The following is a 13,828-nucleotide window of genomic DNA, read 5'->3' on the forward strand; positions in this document are numbered from 1 at the left end:
GATTCCCAGGTGATTCTAATGTGCAGCCAAGGTTGAGAACCACTGCGCTAGATGGTTTGGCAGGCCAGTTGTAGTTGGTGAAATTGTGTGCAATGCTTGGTGTGCCACCTGGTCAGAAGAAGTTGGTTCCAGGTGGAGCAGCCTAGGTCTGAGAGTGCTTCCTTGCCCTTTTTGATCCAGGTTGGGCCGCCTCCTGTGCACAAACTATGCCTTGTTGCTTTAATTGTCTGCTTCCTGAGCCAGGTCTAGGCAGGGTTGCTCTGAGTGCACTCTTTGCAGTACCCTACTGGTTCCTCACTTTCTCTGAATGGGGCAGTTCTGTGTGTGCACATCATCATACTTTGCCTGTTCCGCACCCTTGCCAGGTAGGCAACCTCATGTGTGCGCACATCAGTGCCCCACTATCTCTGCACAGGGCATCCCTGTCTGTGGGTACCACACACTATGTTATTTCCTCGCTTTGTGAGGATGGGGCAACCCCCTGTGCATACATTGATGCATTTTGCTTGTTCTGCACCATCTGTGGGCAGGACAGCCCCATGTGTGAGTGCTGTAGTGCCCCACTATTTTCGTACTTTCTCTGAAAAGGGCAGATCTGTGTGTGGGCACCACAGCAGTTTGCTAACTCCACACTCACTTCAGGAGGGGGAACCATGTGTGCACATGCAGCCTATTGGCTGCACACAGCAGTGCCCTTCTGTACCAGCTGGATCAGTCTCTATATTGCAGAACCCCTTGTTCAGGAGCTATGGTACCCTACTAGTTCTGAGAGAGGTGGCTGGGGACATGCTACAGTAGTCCCGCAGGTCAGCCAGAGAACTGGATAGAGCTTCCACCCACTATCCAAGTGCAGGGGAAAAGTAAACAGTGATGCTCACTAGTTCCTCTGGTCTGGATAGTTTCTTCACCTCCCAGGTAGCTCCTGTGGCTCCCCAACCTTCTCTATACAGTCTTTCTCTCTTATTTGCTGTGCAGAAGCTGTTCAGTTGTCTCGCAGTTGGAATTGCTCTAAATATAGATGTACATTCGTTGTGTTCTTGGGAGGGGGGTGAGCAGTGTCCTCCTTCTTTGTCATTCTGGACCTGCCTTCTTGTGCTGACATTTTTATGAAATAGATTTTATTTCATTGTCTTCTGGCCTGCATAGTTTCTAATGAGAATATCATTCTTACCATTGTTCCTTTTTATAATCTGTCTTTATTTTCTGATAGCTTTCTTGATGTTTCACTCTATATTTGGGCTTCAACAGTTTATTATGACAAATCTATATTATTAATTAATTTTTATTCTGCTTGTTGTTGTGTGTGTGTGTTATTTTTGAATTCACAGTGTAAGGGCCTTTATCATTTTTGGAAAATTCTCATTCATTATCTCTTCACAGTTTTTCTTCTATATCTTCTCTTTCCTTGTATTAGTTTTTTACTGCTACCACAATAATTTGCCACACATTTTGCAGCTTAAAACAATACCCATTTGTTATGCAATGTTCTGTTGCTTAAAAGTACAACAGAGGTCACACTGGGCTAAAATTCTGATTTTTGTGTTCCTTATTGCATTCCTTGTTTGAGGCTGTAGAAGTTAATCAGGTTCATTCAGGTTGTTGGCAGAATTCAGTTTCACACAACGAAAGAACTTATGATTGAAATTCTTTGTTGACTGTCAGTCTGCAGTGGCTCTTAGCTCCTAGGGTCTCTTTTCCAGTCCTCACACTCAGAACCAGTGACAATGTATCACGTTCTTTTCATACTTAGGGTCTCTCTGACTTCCCTTGCTGATACACCTTTTCTGCCTTCCTCCACTGTCACAACTCTCCAACTCCACCCATAGAGTTTTGTGCTTTTTAGGGTTCCTGTGATTAGATTGTGCCTACCTACATAATGCCAGATAATCTCCCTATCTTAATTTACATAACCTGATTTTCATTCGCAAAGTCCCTTTCATCAATTATCATAGCCTATTCACAAGTTCCAGGGTTCATAGGTTGGTCATCTTTGGGTAGCCATTATTTAGCATAGCACATTTCCCTCTGGGATTCTAAAAAAATTAATATAAGTCTATTTTATACTGTTCGTAGCTTTTGCATACACTTACCCTCTACCTCTCCCTGTCTCATTATATATACATATATCTTCCTCTTTTTAAAATTTTTTTTATTGTTGACAGTATTATAGATGTCCCCCATCTGCCCCCCCCCCATACCTTATCACCCTCTACTCAGCCCCTGCTCTACCCCAGGCCTTCACCACACTATTATTTGTGTCAATGGGGTATGAATACTGGTATATATATGTAATTTGTGGACTGGGGCGGTGTCCCTCAGCCTGGCCTGTGCCCTCTCACAGTCCGGGAGTCCCGCTATCAATCACCCCAAAGAGGAGGCCCTGCCCACCTGGCCAGGGCTCTGTGATGGATCACCCCCACAGAGGGAGGACCCACCTACTTGATGCAGCCCATGGAGTGATTGTGGACCGCCCCCCTACCCCCCCCGCATTGATTGATTGCCCTGCCAGCCGGCAGCCTGGGTCTCCCTCTGCAGGGCGATCATGCGATAGATCACACCCCATAGAGGGAGGCCCTGCCCACCCACCGCAGCCCGCTGGTCAGTGGCCTGGGCCTTTCTCTTTGGATGATCATGGAGCCTCCCCGATTGATCGATCGCCCCTCCGGCCGGTGGCCTGGGCCTCCCTCTGCAGGGCAATCATGGGGCGATGGCGGGCCTCCAACCAATCACATATCACCTGCCTTGGCTGGCCTGGCACCAGTGTGTGTCATAACATGGTCGTCTGGAAGGTCGTCCAGGAGGACGTCCTGAAGGTCGTTCAGCCATCCAGTCTAATTAGCATATTACGCTTTTATTATTATAGATAAGTTCTTTGGTTAATCTCTATTTGTTTTAATGTGTGCTTTTTAATTGATTTTAGAGAGAGGAAGGGAGAGGGATAGAGAGATAGAAACATCGATGAGAGAGAAACATCAATCCGCTGCCTCCTCATGCCTCCTACTGGGGATCAAGTGGACAACCTGGGCATGTGCCCAGCAGGGAATCAAACCAGGGACCTTTGGTTCATAGGTTGACACTCAACCACTGAGCCACACTGGTCGGGTTAATCTCTATTTGTTTAATATGTCTTTTTTTTGGACTATTTTCCTATTCACTGATTGTTTCCTTGGTGCTATGAAGTCTACTGATAAGTCCATTGAAGACATTATTGTCTTTTTTAGTGTATTTTTAATTGGTAGCATGGTGTGTTTTTTACAGTTTCTTACTTTGTGCTGAAATTCTCCATCGGTTTATGCAAGTTGACTATCTTTTCAACTATTAATTAACTCTTAAAATGTTAATTATAGTCTTTGTCTGATAGTTCCAAAATCTGGTTTATCTGGTTTATTCTGTTGGTTTGTGATTCTGATTACATTGATTTTTCTTCTTTGTATGTCTTATATTTTTTGAATGACAAATGGACATTATATATGGGACAGTAGTGACTGACATTCCTAATATTTATGCTGGAAATGGGTCCAACTCGTGTTACGCTAGGCCTTTAATATTGAGATTTAAGACGTTCTACTCAGGAGTTGAGGGAGGTTTGTGTTTTCTTGTTTTAGTTACTCTCAGTGCTTTTAATTCCCCTCCCTTTTCCTTGTGTTACTCTAGGGCAGTGATGGCGAACCTTTTGAGCTCGGCATGTCAGCATTTTGAAAAACCCTAACTTAACTCTGGTGCCGTGTCACATATAGAAATGTTTTGATATTTGCAACCATAGTAAAACAAAGACATATTTTTTATATTTATTTTATATATTTAAATGCCATTTAACAAAGAAAAATCAACCAAAAAAATGAGTTCATGTGTCACCTCTGACACGCGTGTCATAGGTTCGCCATCACTGCTCTAGGGGCTGGTTTGTCAGAATGTTTTACTCGGTGCTCCTATTTTACCTTCATCTTTAGGCTTTCCTTTGATCCTATACTTCAAAGAAGCTCTCTATGCTATGGCTGCTTCTGCAACAGTATCCTTCTATTATTTGTTATTGGATACTTGTAAGCCTGGTGTTTGGGGGACATGGGCTTGTTTTCTGTTCTTCTGGTTCAAACTTCTTTTTAGGCAGGTGCTGCTCTGGGTCTTGGAAATAGGGCTTTCCCACTCTTCCTGCCAATTCCCAAGTAGTTGGAGAATATTTAAATATCAGGGCTTAAGATAAAAACCTACCCATTTCCAGAGCAGAGGGTTTTTCTGTTCTCGTTCTCCAGCTGCACTAGGCTTCCTCCTGTAAGCTGAAAGTGAAAGGCTTTGTGTCCTTTTCTAAGATGTAAAAGAGTTTGTTTCATAGAGGATACAGAGAAGGGGGGTCTATGCTGGGCTTTGTGTCTTTTCTGCAGCAGTTACTGCTTCCCTCCCTTCTCCTGCAGCCCCGAAGGGAGTTCCTCAGTCTTCCATGCTGTTCTGGGCTTCATCATGAGTAATGGTGAGGGCTATGTGGAAGAGCCTGCAAATGACTGCAGACTTAGTGTCTGCCCTCTGAAGGTTTTATTCTCTCACATTAGCTCACATTTGGAGTTCAGCAATTTATTAAAAGCTTTATCTGTTTCCTTCTTTTTTTTCTTCATCTGTTTCTTACCAGCTTATATGCTATCCAGTATTTCTTCTTCCTGTGCTCTGCCCTAAGGAAACAAGTTCTTGTGTCTCTCCCATGTCTCCTTGGAGGCTCCTGTCTTTCTTCAGATTTCAAGGCTAGTTGTTTGGCCTGCAACCTCAGCTCTCTTATACTTCTGTAGATTATCTGGCTTTCTCTTGTAATTAATGTGGGAGTGACCCTTTACAGCTTCCTACAAGCAAAATGGAAATTCTCTATTTCTCTTTAAAACTTCATATTCCTAATCAATGACTTTCCAATTTGTATTTTCAAAAAATATTATGTGAACCAAGAACTATACTAAAAAACACTCATTAACTGCCTGCTACCCCAGGTCACAAATTTGTAGATAGAGCAATGAATACAGGTGATTTACTGGGGAATGTTTTTTTAAAAAATAAATAAATGTGTGTGTGTGTGTGTGTGTGTGTGTGTGTATTTTATTGATTTCAGAGAGAGGAGAGGGAGATAGAAACATCAATAATGAGAGAGAATCATTGATTGGCTGTCACCTGCATGCCCCAATTGGAATCAAGCCTGCAACCCAGGCATGTGCTCTGATCAGGAATCGGACTATGACCTCCTGGTTCATGGGTCAATGCTCAACCATTGTACCACATTGGATGGGTGTGGGGAATGTTTTTGATCACACCACCTATAATGAAGTGGGAAGAGAGGACTGGTCAGGAAGAAAAGTGATGCTATTATAAGGGAGACCCCAGGCCATTCCATGGGAAAGCTCTGAAAGTGGATTGGCTCTGAGAGATGTCCTCAAATGAGTCAAAGGACCTAGCATTTTTGATCCCTAAATGACTAGTGTTTGAATGCAGATTGCTCCTGTTCCTGATGAGGGGACATAACTTTGGGTGAGACAGGTTCTTTCTGGGGAGGAATTCAGCTGTGAGCCATAACCCAGTAATCCTCCTTTGAACTTTCCAGAAAATGAGCGTCTCTATCCTAAAGGGGGTTTTTGATGATCCTCTATAGCAGTGGTTCTCAACCTTCCTAATGCCGCGACCCTTTAATACAGTTCCTCATGTTGTGGTGACCACCAACCATAAAATTATTTTCATTGCTACTTCATAACTGTAACTTTGCTACTGTTATGAATCGTAATGTAAATATCTGATATGCAGGATGTATTTAGGTGACCTCTGTGAAAGGGTCGTTCGACCCCCAAAGGGGTCATGACCCACAGGTTGAGAACCGCTGCTTTATAATATCTAATACATTGACATTTTTTATATTACAATTTTTTAGTAGGAAAAGTTTTAGTTTTTCAAATTATATAACTTATTTAAACACAGCCTTCTTTATATTACTAAGTTTGTTGTTTTGTCTCAGTTAAATCACATGTATTCTTTTCTTTATCCCCTCTATGCCCTCTTCACTTCCTCCCCACCAACTCCCACCGCTGCAATTACCACACTGTTGTCCATCTCCATGAGTTCTCTCTTTTCTTTTCTTTTTTTCTTTCCTTTCCTTTTCTTTTCTTCTCTTTTCTTTTATCTCCTCTTCTTTTCTTTTCTCTTCTTTCCTTTTTTGCTCAAATTGACATATATTCTTGACCTTATGTTTTTATTTCATTACAGTTAATTTTTATGTCATTTTATTTTCTAGTTGACTAGAAAGGAGAGATTTTTTTTCCATTTCAGTTTTTCATTTTCTTTCTTCGTACAAAACATGCAATTAGCAATTTTCAAAAATGTGCTCCAAACAAGCTTTTATAATTATGTAAAGACATCCCAGCATTACATTTCTTGAAACCTGAAAAATGTGTATTTTAAATTTAGTTTATAGTTTACCATATAAAAGAGCAAACTCCCATATTGAGAATTCTAGTTAGACTTAATTTCTTAGTCTTTTGTAATTTTATCTACTTCTTAACCAGTACATCATACACTTGAAAATGTATATGATTCTGTTAAGAAAGAATGAGGAGAAATGTCTGTTTTTAATTTAAAAGACCATGGGGAAATAAAATAAGATATTTTTTAGTTTCATGTTTTGCTTAGTGGCTGTAAAAAGTTATAGTTTAAAGAAATTGTTTATCAGTAGGATCTAGTGTCACAGATTTGATATGTAGGATGCACTTTATTCATCTGCTATCTAGTATGTCTATGTTTCATACTACAAGTTTAGTGAACTATGAACAAAATATTTAAAGTCAGTGTTTTTCCATTACTAGTTATAATATACTAGAGGCCCGGTGCACAAAATTCATGCACAGGGTGTGGGGGGGAGGTCCCCTCAGCCCAGCCTGAACCCTCTCCAATCCGGGACCCCTTGGGGGATGTCCAACTGCCGGCTTAGGCCCGATCTGATCGGGCCTAAACCAGCAGTCGGACATCCCTCTCACAATCCTGGACTGCTGGCTCCTAATTGCTCACCTGCCTGCCTGCCTGTTCGCCCCTAACTGGTTGCCCTCAACTGCCCCTCCTGCTGGCCTGGTCACCCCCAACTGCCTCCCCCGCACCAGCCTGGTCATCCTTCATGAGCCCCCCGCCGGCCTGGTCGCCCCATGCAGCCTGCTGTTCAGTCGTTTACGTCCCTCACTAACCCCTCTGCCGGCCTGGTCGTAGGCAGCCATCTTGTGAGGGTGTGAGGGTTAATTTGCATATTATCTCTTTATTATATAGGATAACTGATTAACAATTTAACTTTACAGTATATGGTTTTGCTGTCATTAATACTCTTCTAATATTTTCTTTGCATCAGTCTTACTTAGACAAATCAGTTCACTTACCTCTGCCTGCATTCCCTAAGTTACATAGGAGAATTTGATTAATAAAATCTGTGGATTTCAGGAATGGAATAATTTTCTTTATATCTGAGCCATATCTTTTAGGTACATTGCTTAAGGGTACATGATTACTCATTTTCATTCTAGATTATATTTTTATATACACCAATTGTTTTGTATGATTTAAAAAATGAATGACAAAATTTAAGAACTTGAACATACCAAATTAATCTATTAATTATTTATTATATTATGACATTATGCTAGGGGTCTATGAGAATACAAAAAATTAAAATAAAAAATAAATAAAAATTGTAACATTGTGAAATGGTAGAAACATAAGGTTGCTTATTAAAATGCAATTCACAATGAAAGCAATATCCTAAGTAAAAGTAGAATTATTATGTTTTTCTAGAATTATAAGACATATAACATTTGAAAATAATCAACACTGTGAAAGCAGACTTTAGAAAATGACATAAATCTTACTTTTTTAAAAATATATTTTTATTGATTTCAGAGTGGAAAGGGGAGAGATAGAAACATCAATGGTGAGAGAGAATTATTAATTAGTTGCCTCCTGCATGCCCCACACTGGAGATTGAGCCCACAGCCCAGGTATATGCCCTGACTGGGAATCGAGCTGTGACCTCCTAGTTTAGTGATGGCGAACCTTTGACACGCGTGTCAGAGGTGACATGCGAACTCATTTTTTTGGTTGATTTTTCTTTGTTAAATGGCATTTAAATATATAAAATAAATATCAAAAATATAAGTCTTTGTTGTACTATGGTTGCAAATATCAAAAAATTTCTATATGTGACACAGCACCAGAGTTAAGTTAGGGTTTTTCAAAATGCTGACACGCCGAGCTCAAAAGGTTCGCCATCACTGTCCTAGTTCATAGGTTGATGCTCAACCACTGAGTCACGCCGGCCTGGCAAATCTTAGTTTTTTTCCGCTGATTCATGTATTTATAATCACCTTGGCCTTGGATATGTCTCCAGGTCAGTTAAATTTGGTAAGATTTGATAATAATTGCAGCCACGGGTTTTCATAACATTGTTTCTCTCATGAGTTAATTAAATCTTTAGTCAAATAAATTTCTTAAAATCTATAAATCTCTGTAAATGAGATTTTCTTAATACAGGTAAAGACCAATATATAATTGTGTTTTTTAAAACCATAATAATAAAATGTTATGTTTTAAGTCATATTGTTTTAATCCAGGCATTGGATCTATAGAATTTCATTTAAAACATTAATATTTGCTTTGAATGTTTTGTTTTCCTATAGTTGGTAAATTTGTTAGAGTACTTGATAAATTTCTCATGTTGTAATGGCAATTTTCTTCATGGAAATCAGTAATTCTCTTTCTTAAAAGAGTTTGCTTTTACTGTCAAGAAAATTAGCCAGCCCTAGCTGGTTTGGCTCAATGGATAGAGCATTGGCCTGTGTACTGAAGGGTCTGTGTTTGATTCTAGTCAAGGGCACATGCCCAGGTTGTGGGTTCAATCCCTAGTGGGGGGCGTGTAGGAGGCAGCCAATCAATGGTTCTCACTCATCATTGATGTTTCTCTCTCTCTCTCCCTCTCCCTTCCTCTCTGAAATCAATAAAAATATATTTAAAAAAGAAAAGAAAAATAGCCAAAGTCAAAATAACATCACAATCATAGTTAGTGTGACTGAAGAGAAGGGAAAAATATAGAGTGAGAGAGATAAATGGATAGCTTGAGAGAATGCATTCAGCCTAGAGTTGACAAATTCTATGTGTAGGGCCCAAGAACTGTCCCAAACATTAAGAACTTCCTAAAGTGTTAAGATTATAAACCTCACTCAAGACTGTGTAGGGCAAACTCCCCATCTAGTGCACCCTTGTATTATTTCTGTGCATAAAATGTCTGAGACTGAATGTTGTTTTTTAAAATATGTTTTTATTGATTTCGGAGAGAGGAAGGGAAAAGGAGAGAGATAGAAACATCTATGAGAGAGAAACATCTAAGGGCTGCCTCCTACATACCTCCTACTGGGGATTGAGTCCACTATACTGGCATGTGCCCTGACCTGGAATCGAACTGGTGACCTCTTTGTTCATGGGTTGACACTCAACCACTGAGAAACACCAGGCGGGCTGAATTAATGTTGTTATTCTTTTAATAAATGAAAATAAACTTTCAAATAAAACTGAAAAGTTACTACTTAGTCTTTTTCCTAAGCTGTACTAATTTTTCTTACAAAAGAATTTTTTACAGAACCTTGTTGTTATTGTTTTCTGAGGATTAAGTATTATTTCTATTTTTAAAGTAAAAATTATACTAAAAATGAAGTGATTAATTCATTTATTTGTATAGGACACAAGGTCAAGGAGTATTCCCTTCTTCAATTTTTTTAAAAACTTTTATTACATGTTAACAGATAAGTTTTTTATGTATGCTTTGCAATTGGGAAAAAGGAGTTTTTATTACGTTCTTCTTAGATGAGAATTGAAATATAGGCACAATGTTGTTTTTTTAATAATTGGGGGTTATTTGCTAGGTGATAGAGTTGGGTATAAAGCTGAGATTTATGTTTATACCATTTCCTTTGGGAATTTAAGTTATGTAAGGATAAATACAGTGTTTACTTTCCTTTAAAATACATTGTGAGGAATTTATAAATATTAACAACAACACCAGAAACCTGCCCATATTCTTCTCTGTGAGAAGTGGTAATGAGACTTCTCTGCATGGATGGTGAAATTTGCTTGATAATGACTTTTTGTACTTAAAATATTTGACCTCTTGGTGGGTAAAATGTTACATTGTCCACTATTAGAAAATAAAAATTATGATTGCAGATAATATGTATAAACATAACTTAATATTCTATTAAATTTTATAAGAATATAGTTGCAAAAAACCTTATTATATGGATTCACTCTCTGAGAGATGTCTGTTTTTATCCATACATGCTATTTACACGCACACATGTACTTAGTTGCTTTGATTAGTTTCCATTTGATATTTAACTTAATCACCAAGAACAGTATTTTTGCAATTTTCAAGTCTCTAAATCATACATAAACCTGTAAAATATGGAAAAAAAGTTTTAAATCGGGGAAATCAATGTTCCTGGATGTAATTGAATAACAGCATACTACAATCCAACAGTATAACTGTGATGTGAACCTGTATAAATCTAGGAATTTTTCTAAAGTAATTTTATTTTCATTAGCGAATCTTAAATAAAAATAAATATTCATACTTCACTCAGAATTCAGCTGCAGAAACAATCAAGAATAATTACATAGCCCTAGCTGGTTTGGCTCAACGGATAGATCGTCGGCCTGCGGACTGAAGGGTCCCGGATTCGATTCCGGTCAAGGGCATGTACCTGGGTTGCGGGCACATCCCCAGTAGGGGGCGTGCAGGAGGCAGCTGAATCGATGTTTCTCTCTCATCGATGTTTCTAACTCTCTATCCCTCTCCCTTCCTCTCTGTAAAAAATCAATAAAATATATTTAAAAAAAAAAGAAGAATTACATATAGATTTTTCTCCTTTTCATAGGTTCATTCTTACTTTTCTTCCTTACATTGTCTTAGTAGAGGGGATCCCTTTAGCTGAGAAGAATTGTAGGAAATGGTCCTGGAGAGTGAAAAGGAATGAAAGAAGTAGTAGATCCAAAAAAGAATTTATATCTCCAGTCACTAAAAGTCAGAAATAACATGAGTATTCTATGACTTTGGGTAGCCTTTCCTTTGCTGTTTTATTACAACTTACTAATAGTAAATACTTTCATTAAAACAATTCTTCTCAAAGCGTGTTTCCTAGACTAGCAGTTTTAGACCACCTGAGAATTTGTTACAAGTGCAAATTCTCACAGTACACCCAGACCTGCTGAATCAGGAACTCTGGGAGTAGGGTTCTAGGACTCTGTGTTTAAACAAGCCTTGTAGATGATTCGGATCTACACTAACATTTGAGAATCATGGCCTTAATGTAGGTGCTTGCTTCAGGAATAACAGAGTAGCTCTTCCTTCAGAATATTGTCTTTAAGTATTTGTGCAAATACTTAAATCTGAGTTTCCTCTCTGAGTTCTTCTTTCTCTGAGTTCTCCTTTCTCTAAGGCTGTCCACTCAGATAAGATGAGATAAAGTCAAATAGAAGTAATGGTAAGGCTGTGTGTACACAAAGGATTCAGATCATGCTTTTTTGAAAGTAAGAAAGAAGGCATTCTGATTATTTCCTAATCCCTAATCATTTAATTGCTTAAAAAAAACAATGAAATAGTTTAGTTTCAAATATTAGTAATATGTTGCAAATTATTCTATGATTAATTAACTTTTTGTCCTTATGTTTTCCTCATGCATAAAAAATATGTTACTTAGCATTGTGGCAGAACTTTTATTATTTGGAACATTGTTTAATTCCTTATTATACATGTTTTTTTGTGTGGATGAAAGGAGTGGTCATCTAATATTATATTATTAAATTGAATTTTTAAAATACACCAGAGTCACATTTTGTAAGTGTAAATATATGTGTTTTTTTAATTAATATAGCTCTTAGAAGAGCTACTACTGTTGATCTCTCACTGTGTCCAGGTACTTTTCTATGTACTTTACATGCCTTCGCTCATTTAGTCCTCACTATTAGTGACTATGATCATTTTCATTTTTCAGGCGTAGGAAGTCTAATGTCCCAAGATCATCTAGGTACCCATACGATAGAACCAGCATTCCAGGCTAAGCAGTCTTACTCCAGAACACTTTTTGTATTTGCCTGAGCAGAATTATTTTTTACATGTTTTTTTTCTGCTTTTTGCATACACTACTCAAGGTGTTTTTAAGAATATCAAACGGTGCTTATGTAAGGTCATATAACTGAAAACTTAATAGTGAACAATATACAGTTAAACCTTCATTCTTGAAAGTCTCCTATGTCAAACAATTTGGTTCTTGACCAAGTTGTTCATGAAAATAATGTCTTGGTTGTTGAACCAAACTTGCACTGGACCTGACAACCCTTTCATGCAGATACATCAGTGTGACAAAAGGCGTTTTTCACACCACAGACAAAGGAGAGAATGAGAGTCAGTTTATTTCTAAACTTTTGTTGTTAACATCTCAGGATATTGTGCTGTGAATATTTTTTTCTGTAGTTGTTGTTGTTGTTGTGTGTGTATATATTTCTTTTTTGCTTTTGTTGCTAGCCAAATGGATGCTTAGCACAATTTTAAAACATAAATAGGCCATCAAGAGTGCTGATGTTGCTAAAGATGTGAAAGAAACAATGATCACAGGCAATTGAAGAGGTAGAAAAACTTGTTGATTTGGATAAGTCAAAAGCAGTTAGCTGGTGACAACATTTCAGAGCAGAGATATGTGAAAAAGTGAAGATGCTGCATACTGACCTCCAGAAAGACACCCTGGAAGGAGTGCTGAAAGTGATTCCTTTAAGGCTAGTAGGGGGTGGGTCAATAAATTAAAGAAAAGAAGTGTGTGTTTATAAATTAAACAGTACATTAGACATGTACTATGTATAAGGAAGGTTAAAACGGAATCATTTGGGGATCTGGAATGAATTTATTCAATTTACATTATTTCTAATGGGAAAAAATGATTCGGTTTTTGAACAAATTGCTTTTCAAACAGACTTCTGGAACAAATTAAGCTTGAGAACTGAGTTTGGTAAATACAACTAAGTGGGCTTATAAAATGGAACATGCCCACTTTAGCAAAGCAATTCAATTGTATAACACTGAATTCCAATTATTCCCTTATTTGTTTAGCTTTTGAGGGAATTTTCAGGGAATTTTTTTAGATCAAGAGTTAATTCTTTGTAATTGGCACAGTGATCCATGTAGTAAGTGTTGAAAAACTGTTTTCTTTTAGTGATAGAATGATAGACAAAAAAGATATACGGAGAACTTCTTTTCTTAAAGCTTCTAGAACTATGAATAGATTTTGTGGCCCTCAAAGGTTACAGAACCCTAAATCCTTTTCTCCATATAGTCATTCTAATTTAGCTGCAGTCTTTGGAGTAGCCTTATGACTGATGTGAAATTTTACCGTGTCCCTTCTACACATTATTTGGTGGATTAGATTGAACTTTTATTATTTTCAAAGGTTTTAATTTAGAAGTAAAGTTTATTTTATTTTTTATTTTGAATTATATTTACTAGTCTTTATGTCTTAATTTCAACAGCATCACTGCAAAACTTGAAAGAGCTTTAGAAAAAGTTGCTCCTCTTCTTCGTGAAATTTTTGTAGACTTTGCCCCATTCCTATCTCGTACACTTCTTGGCAGTCATGGACAAGAGCTATTGATAGAAGGTATGCTTTCTCTCTCTATTCTAATTATTTTAGTTTCCTATAATGTTTCTATTAATCATGACATAATTTGTACTTCTGGAGGAAAATTTACTGTCGAATATAAAGACATTGCTTCCACAAATGCTAATAAGATATTA

General features: G+C 37.8%; 1 protein-coding gene across 1 annotated transcript in view; it reads left to right on the top strand.

Moving 5' to 3' along the window:
- The window catches only part of NBEA (neurobeachin), a 928,080-nt gene that overhangs the window by 383,831 nt on the left and 530,421 nt on the right, over window positions 1-13,828 (top strand). Inside the window, exon 33 of the mRNA XM_006083617.3 lies at window positions 13,564-13,691. Within this exon, the coding sequence (XP_006083679.1) occupies window positions 13,564-13,691 (128 nt within the window). The remainder of the gene's footprint in view (window positions 1-13,563; window positions 13,692-13,828) is intronic.

This window comes from Myotis lucifugus, unplaced genomic scaffold (assembly GCF_000147115.1).
Source record: "Myotis lucifugus unplaced genomic scaffold, Myoluc2.0 scaffold_7, whole genome shotgun sequence".
Classification (NCBI taxonomy): Eukaryota; Metazoa; Chordata; class Mammalia; order Chiroptera; family Vespertilionidae; genus Myotis; species Myotis lucifugus.